At 44.8% G+C, this 23,139-nt stretch overlaps 1 protein-coding gene across 7 annotated transcripts in view; it reads right to left on the minus strand.

Annotated features, from left to right (window-relative positions):
* Positions 1 to 3,153: 3,153 nt before the first annotated feature.
* PLEC (plectin) overlaps positions 3,154 to 23,139 on the minus strand; it is a gene marked incomplete at its 5' end in the record, with an annotated part of 200,263 nt that continues 180,277 nt past the window's right edge. For 4 of the 7 annotated variants that reach the window (XM_056552860.1, XM_056552858.1, XM_056552859.1 and 1 more), the window contains 3 exon segments: positions 3,154 to 3,286; positions 10,249 to 17,159; positions 18,436 to 21,816. In XM_056552860.1, coding sequence (XP_056408835.1) covers positions 10,851 to 17,159; positions 18,436 to 21,816 — 9,690 coding nt within the window. 7 annotated transcript variants of the gene reach the window in all.

Here is a 23,139-nt window from a genome sequence, read left to right on the forward strand (position 1 = left end):
AAGAAAGAACTCCACTGCCTCCAGCCCCTTGTCGTGGGGGATGGAGGAGTACAGAGCCTCAACATCCAGGGCGGCCAACAGCACCCCCTCTTCTAATTTTACATCCTCAAGTCTTTTTAATACATCGGTTGTATCGCGAACATATGAAGGCAGCGCATACACAAACGGGCGTAATACGCTGTCCACATACTGGCTTGCACCTTCTATTATGTTCCCAATTCCAGATACTATGGGTCTCCCCCGTAACGGGGGGTACCCCTTGTGGATTTTGGGAACTGAATAGAAACACGCAATTTTTGGTGTGATAGGTTTGATGTAATCAAATTCTACTTTACTCAGGAGCTTTGAACTTAGCCCTTCTTCCAAAATACAGTTACAGTTTGCAACAAACTGTGCATAGCAATACACCGCATAATATATGCACAGTCTGAACACTGCCTGATATTACACAACAAGAAGACAGAAGCAAGACACATGTCTCTTTATGGTAATTACGCTTAAGGCAAGAAATAGGCAGCTAAGGTGCGATCTATTAATATATACCCGACAAGTGTTCATAATTTTAATAATAAAGTAATTTCAAAAGGTTCCCTGTTCGTCAGTCTATATATATATATATATATATATATATATATATATATATATATAAATAGGTCTGTGTGTATATATCGGTATGTATATCCTGTCCGATGTAGGTGTATATATATATAAATATGTCTGTGTGTATATATAGGTATATATCGGTATGTATATCCTGTCCGATGTAGGTGTATATATATATAAATATGTCTGTGTGTATATATAGGTATATATCGGTATGTATATCCTGTCCGATGTAGGTGTATATATATAAATATGTCTGTGTGTATATATCGGTATGTATATCCTGTCCGATGTAGGTATATATATATAAATATGTCTGTGTGTATATATAGGTATATATCGGTATGTATATCCTGTCCAGTGACCTGTAGACCGTCCTATGTATACACATCCGCTCCCCCTATGGTGATGTCATCACTGAGATTCTCCTTACAGCAAAAGGTGGTGAAATATATCGGGGCCTTTCACCACCTGAAGACGACAAATTCACCTCTGACCTTCATTCTACAGTCACATGTAATGGCTGCCGGATATAATCACAACATGGACCTATAATACCATCTCCCACAATGCACCACAGCAGATACTGAACCAGCAGAGAGCTGACCGCCAGGAAAGCAGAATAGTGAGTGCAGCTCTGAAGGATAAGACCTGATGTCACAGCAGAACAGTGAGTGCAGCTCTGGAGGATAAGACCTGATGTAACAGCAGAATAGTGAGTGCAGCTCTGGAGGATAATACATGATGTCACAGCAGAATAGTGAGTGCAGCTCTGAAGGATAAGACCTGATGTAACAGCAGAATAGTGAGTGCAGCTCTGAAGGATAAGACCTGATGTAACAGCAGAATAGTGAGTGCATCTCTGGAGGATAATACATGATGTCACAGCAGAATAGTGAGTGCAGCTCTGAAGGATAAGACCTGATGTAACAGCAGAATAGTGAGTGCAGCTCTGAAGGATAAGACCTGATGTAACAGCAGAATAGTGAGTGCAGCTCTGGAGGATAAGACCTGATGTAACAGCAGAATAGTGAGTGCAGCTCTGGAGGATAAGACCTGATGTCACAGCAGAATAGTGAGTGCAGCTCTGGAGGATAAGACCTGATGTAACTGTACAGTTGGTGGTGTAATGTTGAGCTTCTGACCTATGGGTTGTCTCCTTGGCTCAGTATTGGAGTCTGTATTTACTCCGCCATGTTTTCCTGGACTATGACTGTAGAGACCAAGACTCCCAGGGTCAGAGCCCTGCCCCCCATGCAGTCATAAACAGGGTCAGTGCCCCCACCCCCCATGCAGTCATATACAGGGTCAGTGCCCCCATGCAGTCATATACAGGGTCAGTGCCCCCCCCCCCCATTAACCCCATGCAGTCATAGACAGGGTCACACACAGGGTTGTACTTCATATCAGTTTACTTGAGTTTTGCATTGAGAGGCAGAACGTGGCTCCACCTGGTAACAAATCTTTATATGTACAGTTTGTCTTTAGTGTTAGTATAGCGCCTCCAGTGGTGAGGAGGCCTGGAGCTGGTATCAGAGGGAACCTCCGCAGCAGGTTAAATTAAAGGGGGAGGTTATTACACTCCAGTCTGTAATATTAAGGACAGAGGTTGTTATATACATTATAATAAAGGCTAATTCAGTGGAGAAGGTACAGTCATGGCGAACACTACTGGAGGCCGGGCCTCTACCCCCCGCACATACGGAGGCTGGCGGAGGAGACGCAGCAGACAATGCAGGGAGGAGTGTGCAGTGAAGTTATGGTGGCGGGCGAGCGCATGCATGTGTGGTGGCTTCACTGCTGGACCCCATGGTGCGGTGACGGGACGGACGTCAATAGTCTTGGTGTGGAGAGTGGGGCCGAATGGTCTTCATGGCACAGAGAGGAGACACTGGGGTGGGGGACAATAATATGGGGGGTTATGTACGGGACACCCCACGGATGGGCCATCACATTCAGGTGGTGGAGGGGTGCACCTCCCTATCCGGGGTCCTTATCCCAGGGCGGATGACACATCCAGAGTCTCTATAAATGAAAGGAATGGAGATGATGAGGAGATCGCAACGTCACAAGACAAGAGGCCAATGGAAATGAGCGCAACACATGACCCGGATATTATACGCTTATTATCTACCACCCATACATCATAACCAGCCATAATACACCCAGAGCCGAGACGCTGCTTACACCTCATTGTTATAGTAAAGGGGTCTCCAAACTGTGGACCTACAAATGTTGCAAAACAGCCGTTGGCTGTCCGGGCATGCTCGGAGTTGTAGTTTTGCACAGTCTGGAGGTCCAGTGTTTGGTGCCCATTGTTATAGTATGTCTTCCCACATGTCTATAAAGCTTCAGCCCGAGATCTCCGCTTGCGGTCAACAAGATCAGACCTGGAGTCCAGAACAGGACAGAGATTTGGTCAATATTAGGTCCACTCCATGACAGCAAGCTGATCAATAACAGGAGACAAAGGCGGCCCCCCCATCCCAAAGAGAGGAACTTATACCCCCCCTCCCCCTGTAATACCAAGTAGGTTGGATTTAGCAGATACCTGGATTCTGGGGGGCACAGCTGGTTCTGTGATGGTCCGGGTCTCCAGATTGGTCTCCGGAGTCCAGAAAATGGCGAGTCCAGAATGACAGGAAGATCGATCCATCAAATCGGTGGTCGTGGGGCTCAAACCCTATACACAGAGCACGCAAAACACACGTGTCAAAGGTCAGACAAGATGGAGGCGCAGGGTGCACATATAGGACATAAGGAGAAGACAGACTGAGAAGTGGAGGAGGAGGCTGCACGGGTCCCTATTACTCAACATTGATGCCACTGGGGTGTATAGGTGCGAGTATTGGGTGAGGTAGGGATGTGGATCATCACAAGGACATAGCAGGACGGGTCCCCACACTACGGGAGCAAGACGGGTCCCCACCCCAAGGGAGCAGGACGGGACCCCATTACTCAACATATTAACGTCACTGTTGCGTGAAGGTCTGAAGTCCCCACAGGTGGAGTGTGCCCAACACATCAAGTATTGGGTGTGGTGAGATGGGCAGCACTGTCATCATGTGGACATGAGGGGGTCTCCATTACTCAACATTGACGTAACTGGTGCACGGAGGTGTGAAGTCCCGACAGATGGAGTATTGGGTGTGGTATGGACGTGGCTCATCACATGGACCTAGAACTATCAACATTTAGGCAGCACTGTCATCAGGGTGTCACTGGTACGTTAAGGTCTGGTGTCCATGTGGTGAGTGCCCAACACATCAAGTATTGGGGCTATGGCTTGTCAGTCAGTCCTCATTCACATACTTAGGCCCCTTTCACATTATAAAATTCATCCGTTTTAAAGATCCGTTTGATGTTCCGTTATGAAAACCCTGAAAACCTGTTAAACAGTCGTTAGAAAATCCCATTATATCCTATGAAACATAAAAGGAACAGGAGCGCTTCTGTGTGTGGAATCACCAATAAAAAAGATAAAAGAAGGTGAGTATTACGCTCACCTTGTATAGTTGTGCAATGAACAAGGCACAACGCTTTAACAGAGATCACACAGAATAGTGTTGTGTGGCTGCTGCAGGCTTCCCATGCCAAGCTGGCGTGCAATGGATACTGGATCAGGCACAATGGAGTCGTTTGGAAGTAATCCCACGCTGCCAAATCTCCCAGGAACAGGGTAAGAGCCACAGTAGATAACTTGTAAACTTTTAATACATACAACGCGTTTCAGGGCCGGGATGGCCCTTTCATAAGATGCCTGATCAAAGGGCCATCCCGGCCCTGAAACGCGTTGTATTAATAAATGTTTACAAGTTATCTACTGTGGCTCTTACCCTGTTCCTGGGAGATTTGGCAGCGCGGGATTACTTCCAAACGACTCCATTGTGCCTGATCCAGTATCCATTATAGTCTATGAGATTTTTCATTATCCGTTTTAACCCGTTATAGACAGTTATTAATAACGGGCATTATTTTGTGACAGAAGATAGTAATGGGAGAAATGGTGCATGCACTATTTCTTCCGTTAATTCCTCAGTCATAAAATAACGTCCGATATGAATAACGGCTATAACGGGCAAAAACGGATAATGTAGAAATCCCATAGACTATAATGGGATTTTCTAATGGCCGTATGAGATTTTGTAACGGCAATTTAACGGCCGATTTTCAGGGTTTTCATAATGGAACATCAAACGGATCTTTAAAACGGATACATTTTATAGAAGAAACAGAATGGAGAGGCTCACACGGCTAAATAATCAATTTTTATGTCGAGGTATCCTGTATTGCACGTACCCCTCATGCCGGAAAAAATTGCAAATTAAAAAGGGAAGAACAGTCCTCTAGGTATATAAATTGAGATGGTTATATGAGATATGACCAATATAAATATATATGACCAGTGTTGAAGATAAATAATAAAAATGTAATAATAAATTAAAATACATATAGCAGGTATGCCGACAGGGCCCTTGCCGGGAATACCAAAAATTATGAAATAAAACTAAATATATGAGAGCAAAAATGTATCATTTATAATAAAATAATTTTTTGGTAGACCTCAAAACCACTAGTGACTATATGGCAGTCCAGAATTGAATAGAAGTTCAGAATGAATGTCCCAAATAAGGTGGGTGATTAGAGTATTAAGATCGCTGGCATCACAGGTTAATAGTATAGAATGATCGCTGGCATCACGGGTTAATAGTATAGAATGATCGCTGGCATCACAGGTTAATAGTATAGAATGATCGCTGGCATCACAGGTTAATAGTATAGAATGATCGCTGGAATCACAGGTTAATAGTATAGAATGATCGCTGGCATCACAGGTTAATAGTATAGAATGATCGCTGGCATCACAGGTTAATAGTATAGAATGATCGCTGGCATCACAGGTTAATAGTATAGAATGATCGCTGGCATCACAGGTTAATAGTATAGAATGATCGCTGGCATCACGGGTTAATAGTATAGAATGATCGCTGGCATCACAGGTTAATAGTATAGAATGATCGCTGGCATCACGGGTTAATAGTATAGAATGATCGCTGGCATCACAGGTTAATAGTATAGAATGATCGCTGGCATCACAGGTTAATAGTATAGAATGATCGCTGGCATCACAGGTTAATAGTATAGAATGATCGCTGGCATCACAGGTTAATAGTATAGAATGATCGCTGGCATCACGGGTTAATAGTATAGAATGATCGCTGGCATCACGGGTTAATAGTATAGAATGATCGCTGGCATCACAGGTTAATAGTATAGAATGATCACTGGCATCACAGGTTAATAGTATAGAATGATCGCTGGCATCACAGGTCAATAGTATAGAATGATCGCTGGCATCACAGGTTAATAGTATAGAATGATCGCTGGCATCACAGGTCAATAGTATAGAATGATCGCTGGCATCACAGGTTAATAGTATAGAAAGATCGCTGGCATCACAGGTTAATAGTATAGAATGATCGCTGGCATCACAGGTTAATAGTATAGAATGATCGCTGGCATCACAGGTTAATAGTATAGAATGATCGCTGGCATCACAGGTTAATAGTATAGAATGATCGCTGGCATCACAGGTTAGTTATTGTAAAGATGAATATTGTGCCGTTTAGCATAAGATATTAATGGACCGGTGCACTGCACCACTCACCACCCATGAATGACTCCGTACCGAGGGTCACGCGATGTTCCGGCAGTCTGGCACAGACCAGCGGCCGGCCTAGTTGGAGGACTGCGTTGATGACAGTAGTCGCGTCCTGACGTCCTCAGGTGATGGTCCTACGGAGTGGCACAGGTAGGCAGCTGGCCGAAGGTGACGGGGGTGGTGGGGTGAGTGTATGGAGTGCAGCGTCCTCGTGGATGGATTTGAGGAAGATGCGCGCTGCTGGAGTGGTCCAGAAATTAGGGTATTGCAGCTGTTGAGAATAGCCACTGAAGATGGGGACACCCCGAAACGCGTTTGGATTGCTAAGCTTTATTTGACCTCATACCACCCCGCAAATAGACTCTTTATGGACTATATTAATATCCATTCTCAACAGCTGCAATATCCTAATTTCTGGACCACTCCAGCAGCACGCGATTTCCTCAAATCCATCCACGAGGACGCCGCACTCCAAACACTCACCCCACCACCCCGTCACCTTCGGCCAGCTGCCTACCTGTGCCACTCCGTAGGACCATCACCTGAGGACGTCAGGACGCAACTACGGGCATCAACGCAGTCCTCCAACTAGGCCGGCCGCTGGTCTGTGCCAGACTGCCGGAACATCGCGTGACCCTCGGTACGGAGTCATTCATGGGTGGTGAGTGGTGCAGTGCACCGGTCCATTAATATCTTATGCTAAACGGCACAATATTCATCTTTACAATATCTAACCGGTGATGCCAGCGATCATTCTATACTATTAACCTGTGATGCCAGCGATCATTCTATACTATTAACCCGTGATGCCAGCGATCATTCTATACTATTAACCTGTGATGCCAGCGATCATTCTATACTATTAACCTGTGATGCCAGCGATCATTCTATACTATTAACCTGTGATGCCAGCGATCATTCTATACTATTAACCTGTGATGCCAGTGATCATTCTATACTATTAACCTGTGATGCCAGCGATCATTCTATACTATTAACCTGTGATGCCAGCGATCATTCTATACTATTAACCTGTGATGCCAGCGATCATTCTATACTATTAACCTGTGATGCCAGTGATCATTCTATACTATTAACCTGTGATGCCAGCGATCATTCTATACTATTAACCTGTGATGCCAGCGATCATTCTATACTATTAACCTGTGATGCCAGCGATCATTCTATACTATTAACCTGTGATGCCAGCGATCATTCTATACTATTGACCTGTGATGCCAGCGATCATTCTATACTATTAACCTGTGATGCCAGCGATCATTCTATACTATTAACCTGTGATGCCAGCGATCATTCTATACTATTAACCTGTGATGCCAGCGATCATTCTATACTATTAACCCGTGATGCCAGCGATCATTCTATACTATTAACCTGTGATGCCAGCGATCATTCTATACTATTAACCTGTGATTCCAGCGATCATTCTATACTATTAACCTGTGATGCCAGCGATCATTCTATACTATTAACCTGTGATGCCAGCGATCATTCTATACTATTAACCTGTGATGCCAGTGATCATTCTATACTATTAACCTGTGATGCCAGCGATCATTCTATACTATTAACCCGTGATGCCAGCGATCATTCTATACTATTAACCCGTGATGCCAGCGATCATTCTATACTATTAACCTGTGATGCCAGCGATCATTCTATACTATTAACCTGTGATGCCAGCGATCATTCTATACTATTAACCTGTGATGCCAGCGATCATTCTATACTATTAACCTGTGATGCCAGCGATCATTCTATACTATTAACCTGTGATGCCAGTGATCATTCTATACTATTAACCTGTGATGCCAGCGATCATTCTATACTATTAACCTGTGATGCCAGCGATCATTCTATACTATTAACCTGTGATGCCAGCGATCATTCTATACTATTAACCTGTGATGCCAGTGATCATTCTATACTATTAACCTGTGATGCCAGCGATCATTCTATACTATTAACCTGTGATGCCAGCGATCATTCTATACTATTAACCTGTGATGCCAGCGATCATTCTATACTATTAACCTGTGATGCCAGCGATCATTCTATACTATTGACCTGTGATGCCAGCGATCATTCTATACTATTAACCTGTGATGCCAGCGATCATTCTATACTATTAACCTGTGATGCCAGCGATCATTCTATACTATTAACCTGTGATGCCAGCGATCATTCTATACTATTAACCCGTGATGCCAGCGATCATTCTATACTATTAACCTGTGATGCCAGCGATCATTCTATACTATTAACCTGTGATTCCAGCGATCATTCTATACTATTAACCTGTGATGCCAGCGATCATTCTATACTATTAACCTGTGATGCCAGCGATCATTCTATACTATTAACCTGTGATGCCAGTGATCATTCTATACTATTAACCTGTGATGCCAGCGATCATTCTATACTATTAACCCGTGATGCCAGCGATCATTCTATACTATTAACCCGTGATGCCAGCGATCATTCTATACTATTAACCTGTGATGCCAGCGATCATTCTATACTATTAACCTGTGATGCCAGCGATCATTCTATACTATTAACCTGTGATGCCAGCGATCATTCTATACTATTAACCTGTAATGCCAGCGATCATTCTATACTATTAACCTGTGATGCCAGCGATCATTCTATACTATTAACCTGTGATGCCAGCGATCATTCTATACTATTAACCTGTGATGCCAGCGATCATTCTATACTATTAACCTGTGATGCCAGCGATCATTCTATACTATTAACCTGTGATGCCAGCGATCATTCTATACTATTAACCTGTGATGCCAGCGATCATTCTATACTATTAACCTGTGATGCCAGCGATCATTCTATACTATTAACCTGTGAAGCCAGCGATCATTCTATACTATTAACCTGTGATGCCAGCGATCATTCTATACTATTAACCTGTGATGCCAGCGATCATTCTATACTATTAACCTGTGATGCCAGCGATCATTCTATACTATTAACCCGTGATGCCAGCGATCATTCTATACTATTAACCTGTGATGCCAGCGATCATTCTATACTATTAACCTGTGATGCCAGCGATCATTCTATACTATTAACCTGTGATGCCAGCGATCATTCTATACTATTAACCTGTGATGCCAGCGATCATTCTATACTATTAACCTGTGATGCCAGCGATCATTCTATACTATTAACCTGTGATGCCAGCGATCATTCTATACTATTAACCTGTGATGCCAGCGATCATTCTATACTATTAACCTGTGATGCCAGCGATCATTCTATACTATTAACCTGTGATGCCAGTGATCATTCTATACTATTAACCTGTGATGCCAGCGATCTTTATACTCTAATCACCCACCTTATTTGGGACATTCATTCTGAACTTCTATTCAATTCTGGACTGCCATATAGTCACTAGTGGTTTTGAGGTCTACAAAAAAATAAAATAATATTTTATTATCGAATTTTTATACATTTTTGCTCTCATAATTTTTGGTATTCCCGGCAAGTGCCCTGTCGGCATACCTGCTATATGTATTTTAATGTATTATTACATTTTTATTATTTATCTTCGACACTGGTCATATCTATTTATATTGGTCATATCTCATATAACCATCTCAATTTATATACCTAGAGGACTATTCTTCCCTTTTTGATACATTTTATAGTGTGAAAGGGGCCTTAGAGGTTTGGGCAGCACTGTCAACACGTGGACAAGATGTATCCCCATTACTGTAGTGATGTCACAGGTACATGAAAATATAACCTTACAGGGATTATAGATGGTCCAATGTAAGAATATGCCCTGGAACACCCCAGAACACAACATCATTACAGACCCTAGTCTAAACCTTGTTCCTTATGACATACAGACTCCCCAGCTCATGAAAATGAGGGAAGACAAAAAAGAAGCATCGGAGGAGGAAAGGAGAGGAGCGAAGGGACCACATGAGACTTACAGCTGGGGCTTCAGGACATCTCTGGAAGACAAGAATGAAGGGCACAAAGTAGGGATGAGGAGGGTTGATGAGGAGCTGGGAGAGTGGGGTCTCTGTGCGGTAGAAAACTTAGGCTGTAGATACTGTTCAGTGCAGGAGGGGTCAGATTCCGTCCATATAATAAGAGCAGCAGGAGGTAGGTCATCATGGAGGACAATAGGCAGCAAGAGAATCTCTGGGTCTTGAGGCTTCAGGAATTGGGGTTGTCAGTCCACATGCCAAATCTTAGAGTAAGGTGTTTGATTAGCGTTCACTGCTGGGGGGTCACTGCTCTGCATTGGCATCTATTAGTGCGAGGGTTCGAGGCGGGGTCAGTAGTGTTCTCGTAATCATCTCTCAATATACAAATTACATCATTAGAACGAGGAGAATGTTCATGTCATTACGTTTTCTATATATATTTTTTGGTTAATATTTCAGGCACTGCTGCTGAGAAGTACAATTAGAAAGAGGCTGATAGTGAGATATATAGATTTATAAAATAAAAGTCCATTAAAGCTTCACCACATGCAGAGCAGGAACGAGGTTTCAAGTTCATGGATTTGGGGTGCATATTGCTGGATCTATACAAGGCCGGGCACGAGGGGCACTAACACGTTGAACCCTCTTCTCGATTCCTGGCTGCAGCTTACATGTAACTTTAACAGTGCACTCGCCAATTCTGCTGCATCAAATGGTGCCTCTTGGGGGCCGCTGGTGTATCTTCGGCCATAGCTGGATGAGGTGTAGGAGGAAGACGAGAAATTCATTGTGAAGCTGGAGTTGCCTGTGCCATCAATGCTGCCCCTTCTTGAACCTGATCTGGAGCCAGTTCTAGAACCTGATCGAGAACCTGAGGCTGACCCAGGACCACTGGCATTGTAGGGACTATAGTAACCTTTGCTTGATTGTGAGGAAGCTTCAAGAAGTCTCAGACCAGTGCCATCTTCTACCATGCTCTTTTCCATGGCTTCTTTGTAGGAGATCTTTAGCTTGGTTTTAGGACAGGTAAGGTATTTGGAGTAAGTGTTAACATCTCTGAGTTTCTGAGCTGTGCGAGAGTCTATGGTTCCCTTACGGAGGGCTTCTTCTAAGCCGACGCGTCCAGGAACTTCAGGCTCTATAAGGCCACCTGTGAGATATTGCACTTCGAGGAAACGTTGTCCGGCTTCATAATATAGCCAACCTTTCTTCAGGGCTTGGGCTGCTGACATTTTTGTCTTTGTTCTTGGGTCCTCAAAACCATTGTATGCTTTCTGGGCCAGGTTAATTCTGTCCACCATTATTTTGTCTACTAGACCTTTATTGACTGCATCAGCAACTGAGAACTTCTCTCCTGTAATGGGGTCAATAATGCCTCCAGTGCATGCCTGAGCTTCTAGTAGTCTCTGACCGGTTATGTTGTCTACAAGGTTGCGGTGCATGGCTTCAGTAACTGAGACCTTTTCCAATGTGTCTGTATCCACTATTCCAGCGATAGGGCCGGTCTCTTCAGAGGGGTCACTCCAAGATGACAACTGAGTCCGTCCACCAGGGCTAGCAGTGTAGGAGGAGGAAGAGCCCACAGAAGAAGATCTTGAACGGAAGCCACTCATATTACCAGAAAGCATGTCGGCAAACTCTGTAATGGATAAGGTCCCAGAGCGATACTGGTCAAGGGAAGACTGGTCAATGAGACCTTTGGAAAGGGCATCATCAATATCGTACTGTCTTCCTGACCGTCTGTCTGTGATTATAGATTTTACTACTCCATCGGACGAGGAGATGGTGACTTCTTCCCACTCACACTCCTGTTCTGACAGCTCCATGTAGGTCTGCTGGTCAATAAGTCCTTTGCGATAAGCTTCATACACAGACATTTCTTTGCCAGTTTCTGGATCTACAATGACTACTCTTCTCTTACGGACTGAAGACTTGGATGAAGTTTTTCTTTCCCGCTTTTTCTCTTTCAGGGGTAAAAGACAAAGGTTGGTATCTGGATCGGTAATGCATCTTTCCATTAACTGAAGGTAGGTTAGATTCTCCTCTGTGTTGGGATCAAAGAATCCTTTAGTATCATCACTGGGATCTAAGAGAATCTCATTCATCTCCTCATCAAACAGTCCTCTCTTGTACGCGGTCTCCACTGGCAGACGATGGCTTTCTTCTGGGTCAATGATGCCCCCGGTGGCTATCTGGGCTTCCAGTAGACGAATACCATGGTCTTTTAGGATCAGGCCTTTCTTCATGGCTTGAAACAGAGAGATGAGCTTTCCTGAGTATGGATCCTTGTAACCAGTCACTGCTCTTTCTGCTGACAACAACTTATCCTTAAATTCTGGCCCCACAATGCCCATCCGAACCGCATCCTCCACGGCCAATTTTAGACATTTGATGGGATCGATGACATAGCCTGTGGCTGCTTGAGCTTCCAGTAATTCGAATGCTGTGCCTGGCCTGATCATACCTTTCTTCATGGCTTGATAGATGGAGTACCTTTCCTTTGTAGCTTCCACATAGACGCCAGCAATACAACTTGTGCCTTCCAAGTACTTTTGTAGGTTTCTTGAAACCTCCTCAATAGATGTTAAACCATCTTGCAACTGCTGAGCTGTCACTGCATCCATAATATTAGATCTTATCAGCTCTTCCATGGAAATCTCTTTCCTCAAACCTTTGAATGTTAATTTTCTCTTGTCGGCCAGTGGCATCAGGAGGAGATTGCTCTTTTCGTCTCTTCTGCACCTCTTTAAAAGCTGAGAATAGCTGAGTTTTTCATCAGTTGACGGGTCCACATAGCTGCGGACCTCACTTGGCTCTGACAACATATCGAGAGTCTCTTTGTTCAGATAGCCCTGTGCATAGGCAATTTCATTTGGAATGTGAAATCCAAAGCGGGGATCAATGACACCCCCTGTAGCTAATTGGGCATCAAGCAATCTCAAAGCTTGATCAGACGGGATCAAATCCTTCTTCATGGCTTGGAAAATGGAAATCATTTGCTCAGTGTATGGATCTCTGTATCCAGTTACTGCTCGTTCAGCAGAGAGAAGTCTGTCATGAATTTCAGGTCCCACTACTCCCTTTCGGACAGCCTCATCCACAGTCAACAATTCATTCTTCACCGGATCGGTAAGAAAGCCAGTGGCCACTTGGGCATCCAACAGCTGATAGGCCACATCGAGAGTGATCAACCCTTTCTTCATTGCCTGGTACACACTGATGGTTTCCTTAGAGGCCGGCATCTGTAGACCTGCCACGCATCCAGTTCCATACAGATATCTCCAGACCGTCTCGATCTGGATAATTTCTTGGATGGTCTTGGTTCCTTGCTTAAGCATGTTGTACATTTCCAGAGTAATGAGTCTGGACTCGTACATATCTTCAGCTGTAATGCGGCGGCGGACAAAATCATATGAATACAGTTCTTGCTGGCGAATAATTTCTGTTTTCTCAATGATTTCAATGATGATGATAATCATGCGCTCTTTGGTCAGTCTTCCAGCTTGGAACTCCGCCATCAACCGATCTCTCTCTTCCTTAGGAAGAAGATCTGAATGCATAAGCTCCCAGATGGTCATTGAAGAGCCTGCCATGCTTCCACTTGGGATGTCCACTGTTGTCTCCTCAAACACTTTCTTGGTCTCTGCCTCATTGTACACTTTGCTCGTTTCTGCTGATGCTGCCGGTTTCTCGGTTTTCTTCAAGGGAAGAAGCGTCAGACCTGTTTCAGGATCCTTGATGCATCTTTCTTTTAGTTGTAAATAAGTTAAATTCTCATGAGTGTTGGGATCGAAGAATCCTCTAGTGTCATCAGTAGGATCAGAGAGGATCTTGTTCATGGCTTCATCGAAGTAACCCCGCTTGTAAGCCACTTCTACAGGGACTCTGTGACTGTGTACAGGGTCAATGATTCCACCCGTGGCGATCTGAGCTTCCAAGATACGTATCCCATGTTCTCTGAGAATCAAGCCTTTCTGCATAGCTTCAAAGACGGAGATGGTGTTTCCAGAGTAGGGGTCTTTGTACCCTGTAACAGCTTTTTCAGCAGACAGCAGCTTTTCGTGCAACTCTGGTCCGACAACTCCGGCCTTCACCGCCTCATTCACGTAGAACTTTTGGTTCTTTACTGGATCAATAATAAAACCAGTGGAAGCTTGTGCCTCGAGAAGAACCAGAGCGGTTCCAGGCCTCAGCATGTTCCGCTTCATGGCTTGGTAGATGTTCATTTTCATCTTGTTCTCTTCTATGTAGATGCCAGCTATGCAGTCACTGCCTTGGAGGTATCTCTTGACGGACTCTGTCTCAGATATTTCCTTTACTGACTTCTTGCCTTCTTTTAGTTGCTCATACTGGGTTTTATCAATGATGTTGGCCTCCAGAAGTTCATTGGCAGGAACTGGAGCTCGGAGTCCGGTGAATGTGAGGCGCTGCTGTCTCTTAGTTTCGGTTTCCTCCACAATGGTGATCATGATTTTGATTATTTTCTCAATAGTGACTTTGCCGGTCTTATACTGACGGAGGAGCTCTCTTCTTTGCTCTTCTGTGAAATATTCAGAATGGATCAGCTCCCACAGGGTAATAATCCTTCCTTTGAATCTGCCGATAGGGACCTCAACTGTTGCTTTATCGAATGCTTCTTTAGCTTGAGAGTCATTGTAAACCTCCTCCAGTTGGGATTGTATAGCTTGTTCGGAGAGGGGGAGGAGAAAGTAACCAGTTTTTTTGTCCACTTTGCACTTTTTCTGCAACTGAGCGTATGAGAGGTTTTCTTGACTATTTGGATCATAGTAACCTGTATTTTCATCCACTGGCTCAGACAGGATCTTGGTTGTCTCTTCATCCAAGTGACCTCTCTTGTAAGCAATCTCAAGTGGGAGACGGTGGCTGTTTACTGGATCTATGACACCACCTGTGGCCAATTGTGCACCCAAAAGTCGAATTCCACTGTCCTTTGGTATAAGTCCCTTCTTCAGAGCTTGGAACAGAGACAGTGCCTGCCCGGTGTAGGGATCCTTGTAGCCCGTGACCGCTTTTTCTGCAGACAGTAACTTTTCATGGTATTCTGGGCCAACAATTCCAGCCTTTACAGCCTCGTCTACTGGGAGTAGTTCACCATTAACAGGCTCCATTATGAATCCTGTACCAGCTTGGGCTTCCAGCAGGTTGAGGGCTGTGGCTGGTTTCAGAAGGTTCTTACTTATAGCGTCATAGAAGCTGAGTTTTTGTCCAGATTTTTCTACTCGGACTCCAGCAATGGCTGTGCTTCCAGTCAAGTATCTTTTCACAGCATCTACCTCGCAAACCTCCTTTACCGACTTTTTGCCCTGGTGGAGCTGGTTGAACAGGTCATTGTCTATGATCTTGCTGTCGACCAGTTCTGCTGCCGGGACGGGACCCCTCAGACCATCGAAGCACATCTGGTTTTTCTTTTCATTTTCCTCCACCACTGTAATTATGATCTTGATAATTTTTTCCACTGTGATTTTTCCGGTTTTATACTGTCGTAACAATTCCCGCCTTTGCTCTTCTGTGAAGTATTCAGAATTAATAATTTCCCAGATGGTGACACTTTTTCCTTGGAATTTGCCAAAAGGAACAGAGACTGTGGCTTTCTTGAAGACATCTTTGGCTTCTGAATCTGTGTACACGAGTTCTCCTTTTGCCGCTTTATCGGTCAGTGGCAAAAGACACAACTTTGTCTCTGGGTCGATGATACATTTCTCCATAAGCTGCAGGTAGGTGAGGTTCTCTTGGGTGTTGGGGTCAAAGAAGCCTTTAGTGTCATCTGAGGGATCAGACAAGATTTGGCTCATTTCTTCATCAAAGTAGCCTCGTTGATAGGCAACATCCAGAGGCAGACGGTGACTGTTGACTGGGTCCACAATGCCCCCTGTGGCAATTTGGGCTTCCAGCAGGCGTATGCCATGGTCCTTCACAATTAGGTCCTTGTTCATAGCTTGGAAGAGTGATATTTTCTCTCCTGTGTAAGGATCCTTGTAACCAGTGATGGCCCTCTCTGCAGACAGCATTTTGTTGTGTATTTCGGGGCCAATAACGTTTTCTTTTACCGCCTCGCTGACTGTCAGTTTCTTGTTTCTTACTGGGTCAATGATGTATCCAGAGGCAGCCTGGGCTTCCAACAGGATGAGTGCAGTACCGGGGGTGAGCAGCTTCTTCTTCATAGCATTGTAGATGCTAATCTTTTCATTGCTGGGTTTAAGTAGTAGCCCGGCTATGCTGCTCTTGCCTTGGAGGTATTTTTTGATGTCTTCACGCTGAGAGACCTCATCTACAGACACCTGCTTATTGGACAGCTTGTCCAGCATCTCTTTGGTCAGTATACCAGCCTCATACAGTTTGTTGGCCGATACCTTCTGCCTCAGGCCATCGAATGCATTTTCTTGTTCACCATTTTCAATGGACCCATCCACAGAATCTCTTCCGTTTGATACGGCTCTGGTCTGGGTTATTATGGTTTCTTTGTGGATCACAATCTCCTTTGTTCTCTCCAAGGCTATTCTATGTTCTTGTTCCAGTTGTTCTAGTCTTTCCCTGAGTTTTCGGTTTTCTTCCTCCAGCAGCCTCTCTTGTTCGAGCCTCCTCTTATCCAGCAGCTGCAGCTCTTCTTGTTTCTGCCGCACCATGTCCTCCGCATTGAACTGCCTCTTGACAGCATCATCCATGCTGATCTGAAGAAGTCGCTTCTCCTCCTCCAGCTGCTGCAGCTTACGCTCCTTCTCAGCTTTTAGGTTTTGGGCTTTGTTGACCTCTTGTTGGAAAAGTTTCTCTAGTTTGGCCTTTTCTTCTTCTATATATTTTTCTTTCTGGATCAATATTTGTTTCTCAGACAGGAACGTGGACTGAAGGGTCTGGGTTTCTTGCCGTAACTGTTCCCGTTGTGCCACCTCCATCTGTAAATAAGTAGATCAGGTTGATTAGGAAATGGACATGGAACACAACAGGGCATTTGGTTATTGAACGCATGGCACAAGCCCAAAGCTTAAAGGGGTTGTCTGGGAATTAAAAAACATCCCCAATTTACAGGATAAGGAATAAGTGTCTGATGCAGGAGGGGACCCAGTAGAGGGCTTTCCCAGTCAGTCACAAGCTGCATCAATGTCCCGCCTCAACCGGTAATTGACTGGGCCATCACTGCCGAGACCAGTTTACTTTACAAAGGAAGGACTCAGAGGTAAGAGACTGATTCCATTCTGGAGATCCCAGGGAAACCCAGCTGTCAGATCCCCCACGATCAGACACTTATCCCCTTTAATGGGACCCATCATCATGATAAGGCTAAATAGCAAACATTTTGCACCATTGATGTTGCCGTTCGTTTGACCCTTTAATATTATGGGGGTAAGTTATTAGTACAGGGTCAGAGGCAGGGCATTCTGTCTTTGTGCAGCAGGGTAAACTTGGGCCCTAACTGATGTAAGACGCCTTTATTACAGCTAACCATATCCCAGTAGCTTCAACAAGATCCGCCAACGCTTTGGTGCCCATACACTTTAGGAAAAAAGTCAACCGAACCCGGTATTATTGGGTTCCGCTGACTGTTTAAAGCAGTGTTTACCAACCAAAGTGTCTCCAGCTATTGCAAAACTACAATTCCCAGCATGCCCAGACAGCCTATGGCTGTCTGGGCATGCTGGGAATTCTAGTTCAGCAATAGCTTGAGGCACATTGGTTGGGAAACACTGGTCAAAAGAGTATGGTGGCCTCTTGACTGGCTGTGGCTTACCCCAACACATGAATGAACATTCGGCCATGTTGAATGCTCATGTATAAGAAGAGGTCAGGAGAAATAGACATTATCAAAACAATGTTTAGCCATCCGCTACTCAAAGTGTATGGCCACTTTCAGGGCCCTGCGTCTGCTACTTTTACTCAGTTTTGGATCCTAACCCCCCCCCCCCCCCAAAAAAAAAACTTCCACCAGGGACTATTGTCTCTCCTCCTCCTGCTCTATGAATATAACATAACACCTTCACATGAGCAGAATGTGGATGTCAATGGCAGGGGGGGAGGTACGGGGGTGTCTGTACTGAACAATGACTATGTACTGCAGATGAAATGGCCAAAACACAAACTTGAATGAATAATATCAAATTAAAACAGATGATGGGCTTCACTTGATGCCGTAAAACATAAGGGTGCTAGCTAGTAATAGTAATAATGGGGTACCTCTTCTGACTTCCTCTGCAGCAGCTCTGCCTCCTTCCTCAGCTTCTCTTTCTCCCGCTCCAGGTCAGCGATGGCTTTGCGCAGATCTTCTGCCTCCTTATCACTTTGCTGTCTCTGTATTTCAAGGGTATGAACCACGGTCATCTTCTCTTTGGTGGATAGTTCTGTTTGGTGAAGCCTCTCGCTGATTTCTTCTGCCTGTTTCCTGAACTTTTTGGCATCTTCTTCGGCTTTGGATTGGGCTCTGCTCATTTCAACCACCTGCAGTTTGAGGCGTTCGGCTTCGGCACTGATGTCAAGCTGTCTGCGGCGTTCGGCCTCTAGAGTCTTTTGGAAGCCCTCGGTCTCCTGGGCGAGTTGCTGCTGCATTTGCTCCTTGTCTTCTTGCAGTTTCTTAGCTTGCTCCATGGCCAGTTCCTTCTGTTTCTGTAGCATCTCGGCTTCGGCCTTCAGGCGGGTGGCTTCTTGAACAGCTTGCATTTTTTCCTTCAGCATCTTTTCGGCCAAGGCTCGTTGTTCATTCAGGTCGTCCTCTGCGATCTTCCTCAAACGTGCGGCTTCCTGGGCTTCAATGCTCAGACGTGCTGCCTCCTCTGCGACTTGTTTCATCTTCTCTGCTTCCTCCACCAGGAATTTTTGGGTGTGGTCTTTGTCTTTCGTTATGAGTAGCTTATTTTCTTCTTCGATGCGGATCTTCAGTTTGACCAGCTCCTCCATCTGGATTTTCACTTTGAACAGCTCGTCTTCCACCAGCTTCTTTTGTCTCAGGGACTCTGTGACTTCTTCTTTTAGACGTCCCAGCTCGTCATCTAGAATGGTTTTCTGGTGATCGGTCTCCTCTAGTTGGAGTTTTACTTTAGTCAGTTCACTTTCTACCTGTTCCTTTTGTCTGACAGTTGTTTCTGCAAATTTCTTATGTTTCTCCATCTCTGCATCGGCCATCTGTTTGAGCTTAAGAGCTGTCTGCTCGGCCTGGGCTCTCTTTGCAGCTTCCAGCTCTGCCTCTTTACGATTCTTTTCGGCATCTTCCTGGGCTCGGGCTTTGGCTTGGGCCTCTTCCTCGGCCTTCTGTTTTAGGCGCTCTGCTTCCTCGGCCTGCTGACGTGAGAGCGCGGCTTCATGTTCGGCCCTCACCTTTGCTCGCTCGGCTTCCTCAGCTGCCCGTTTGGCCTTCTCAGCTTCTTCCTTTATCTTATCAAGGATGCTCTTCTCCTGGATTCGAGTCTGCATCAGTTCTTGTTCTTTCTGTTGAACAGTAGCCAGGTAAGCTTTTTCCTCTGCAGCAATTTTGTTCCTGGCAGCTTCTTGAGCAATCTCAATTTGCCTTTCAGCCTCTTTTTCTGCGAGATCCTTCTGTTTTCTGGCTTCTTCAGCCTTCACCTTAAGCCTCTCAACCTCTTCTAGGGCTAATTTCCTCTGCCTTGCAGCCTCTTGCTCTGCAGCAATGATCTTCTTGACCTTCTCTTCAGCTTCTTTGCGTCTAGCCTCCTCCTCTAGAGCTAGCCGTCTTTGCGTTTCTGCGTCTTGCTCTGCCTTTTCCTTGCTTTTTTGTGTTTCTTCTGCAATGTTTTTCAGTTTTTGAAGTTCTAGCTCCAGGTCAGATTTGCCGACAGAGGCCTTTTCAAAGTTTATTTTCAGAATTCGTATCTCTTCTTCGATAACTCTCCTCTGCTTCAAGGTCTCGTCCACAATATTTTTTTGCCTTTCCAGCTCACTGTCAGAAGATTGTTTAAGCAGCTGGATCTTCTCTTCGATGTCTTGCTTGTGTTGAGCAGCTTGTTCTTCCAGTAGTTTTCGTTGGTAAGCTTCATCTTCTGCTAACCTTCTGAGGCGCTCGTTCTCAGCTTCCTTCTCCTTCAAGGCAATCTCGGCCTCTGTCTTTAACCGTGTGGCCTCGTTGATGGCAGATAGCTTTTCTTTCAGGATCCGTTCTGCTTCTGCTCTCTGGCGTGTGGCTTCTTCTTCTGCTAATTGTCTTTGTCTCTTGGCCTCTTCCGATAGAGCACGTAACCTGACCGCTTCTTCTGCGAGCTCTCTCAACTTGTTAGCTTCTTCTTCTAACATCTGCTTAGACTTTTCACTTGCAGAGCGAGACTCTTCTTCTGTCTTGGCTTTGGCCTTCAAAAGGATCTCCATTTCGGCACGCACCTTGGCCAGTTCTTCCTCGAGTCCTCTTCTTCTCTGGATTGCTTCATGGACTTCATTCTTGAGACGATAGAGATCTTCCTCCAGAACAATGCGTTGCTGTTCACCATTTTCCACTTCGGCCTTCAGCCGGATTAGCTCTTGTTCGGCAGAGAGTTTGTGGCTCGCTGTGTCTTCAGCCAACTTTCTCTGCTTTTCCAGCTCCTCCTCGGCCAGTTCTTTTTGGCGCAGAGCAGACTCCTCAGCTTTGGTTCTCTTACGAGCCTCTCTCTCAGCATCTTCCTTTTGTTTCTCGGCTTCTTCTTGCGCTAGGGTTTTCTTGTGGGCAATTTCTTCTGCCTGAAGCCTCAGTCTCAAAGCTTCATTGGCTTTCTGCCTCCATTTTTCTAACTCTCTCTCAGCCTCCTCCTTTGCATTTTCGGCCTCTAACTGCTGCTTCTTGAGGCGTTCAGCCTCTTCTTGCAGGTGGGTAACAGTGATATGCTCCTGTTGCAGGGACATTTCCAATTGGGTGGTCTTCTCCAGGTAAGACATGCGTTTGCTCTGTAGCTCTGCATCAGCGCTCTGTTGGGCCATGTCATGGGCCTGTTTGATTTGTCTCTCTTTCTCCAACTCTGCTTGTTTCATCCTCCTCTCAGCCTCCTCAGCTTGAAGCCTCAGTTTCTCCAGATCATCCAGGGCCCTTTGCTTCTCTCTGGCTGCTTCTTTCTCAGCGTGAATTTTACGCTGCAGCTCTTCTTCTGCCTCCCGCTTCTTTTGTGCCTCATCCTTCACCTGTTTTCGCAGACGTTCAGCCTCTTCCTGTGCAAGCTTCTTCTGCCTTTCGGCCTCCTCTGCTCGGGCCCTCAATGCCTGCAGCTCATCTTCAGCGCTGGACTTTTGCTTCTGGCTGGTCTCCAGCTGCAGACGGATGATCCGGATCTCCTCCTCCACTTTTTTGCGGTTGTATTCGGCCTCTTCAATGAGTTTTACCTTGGCCTTGATCTCTGTTTCAGAGTTTTGCTTCATCTGATGGAGCTCTTGCTGAATATTCTTCTTCTGCTGCTCAGCATCTACAGCGACTACCTCCCTTCTGGTGACCTCTTCTTGCATGCTCATTCGCAGCTCTAAGGCCTCCTTCTCAGCCAGGGCCTTGGCCTTAGCGTGGGCCTCAGCTAGCTGCCTCTGTTTCTCGAGCTGGGCCTCTACCTCTGCCAGCTTCTTCCTCTCTTCTTCTTTCAGCTTCTCTGCCGCTCTCTGAAGGAGGGTGGGGTGGGAACAGAGGGAGGACGGGGCAGGTAGAGAGGGGTGTAGAGGGACAATGGAGACAAAAAAAGAAAAAGAAAAAAGAAAAATAAAACAGATGGAAAAAATAATCATATGGTCAAAAACAAACAAACAAACATAACTAAGAACAATGGCTGAAGACAAAGGGATGAGAGGATGTTGGTAGAGTGGTACATGTACCCGGCACCTTGTAGGTAGAAAAATATCATGTTAAAGTCAAATACTTTCCTCAGTCCCTGTCTCCACACTCCCTGCATACGAGCAGCAGTCACCATATGGTCTTATAGACCTTACTACAGCGCTGGGGGCGGGGGAATGGAGACCCCAAAAAACTGGACCCTGTGCATTGTATATGGGTTCCTTGCATAGATATATATGTATTATACTAATAGTACGAGAAACTGTGCACTGTATACTGCTCCTCTGTATACATTTCTCTCTCTCTCTCTCTCTCTCTCTCTCTCTCTCTCTCTCTATATATATATACACACACACACGTATAATACTAACAATACGAGACTATGCAATGTATACTGTCCTCTGTGTGTGTATATATATATATATATATATATATATAGTATGAGAGACTGTATGTATTATACTAATAGAGACTGTGCAATGTACATTGTTCTCTGTATGTGTGTGTGTGTATATATATATATATATATATATATATATATATATATCTTATACTAATAGTATTAGAGATTGTGCATTGCATACTGGGCCTCTGTATATATATATATATATATATATATATATAAATAAAAGCAAAGAAAGGAGTCAGCACTTGAGAGTCCCAGTGGGTCTGCAAGTGTCCAACCAGCGCGCCACCACCGGATCAAGCAAATTCCATCCAAAGCAAAGACAAACTGCAGCGGCATATGGGTGAATCTAAAGTGGCTAGAAGTTTATTTGCACCAACAAGTACATGCGACATTTCGGCCAAATGAGAAAGGACATTTGCTGTGTCTTCGCTTTGGATGATATATATATATATATATATACACACACACATATATATCTGCTATTTCTCCCCTGCACTCACTCCCGTCCTCCCCGCTGTATCCTTGTCTAGCAGCTGAAGTTGTATACCGTATCAAGCTTCATAAAGAGACCAGCGTTATACAGCAAACCTCTAGGTGTGGTGAGTGCATTCTCGAATCTATTTGACACAGTTCATATATATATTATAATAATAGTATGAGAGACTGTGCATTGTATACTGGTCCTCTTGTATACTGTCATATATAAATAAAATATACCATATATGTATATGTATTGTAGTATGAG

Source organism: Hyla sarda, unplaced genomic scaffold (assembly GCF_029499605.1).
Source record: "Hyla sarda isolate aHylSar1 unplaced genomic scaffold, aHylSar1.hap1 scaffold_201, whole genome shotgun sequence".
NCBI lineage: Eukaryota > Metazoa > Chordata > Amphibia > Anura > Hylidae > Hyla > Hyla sarda.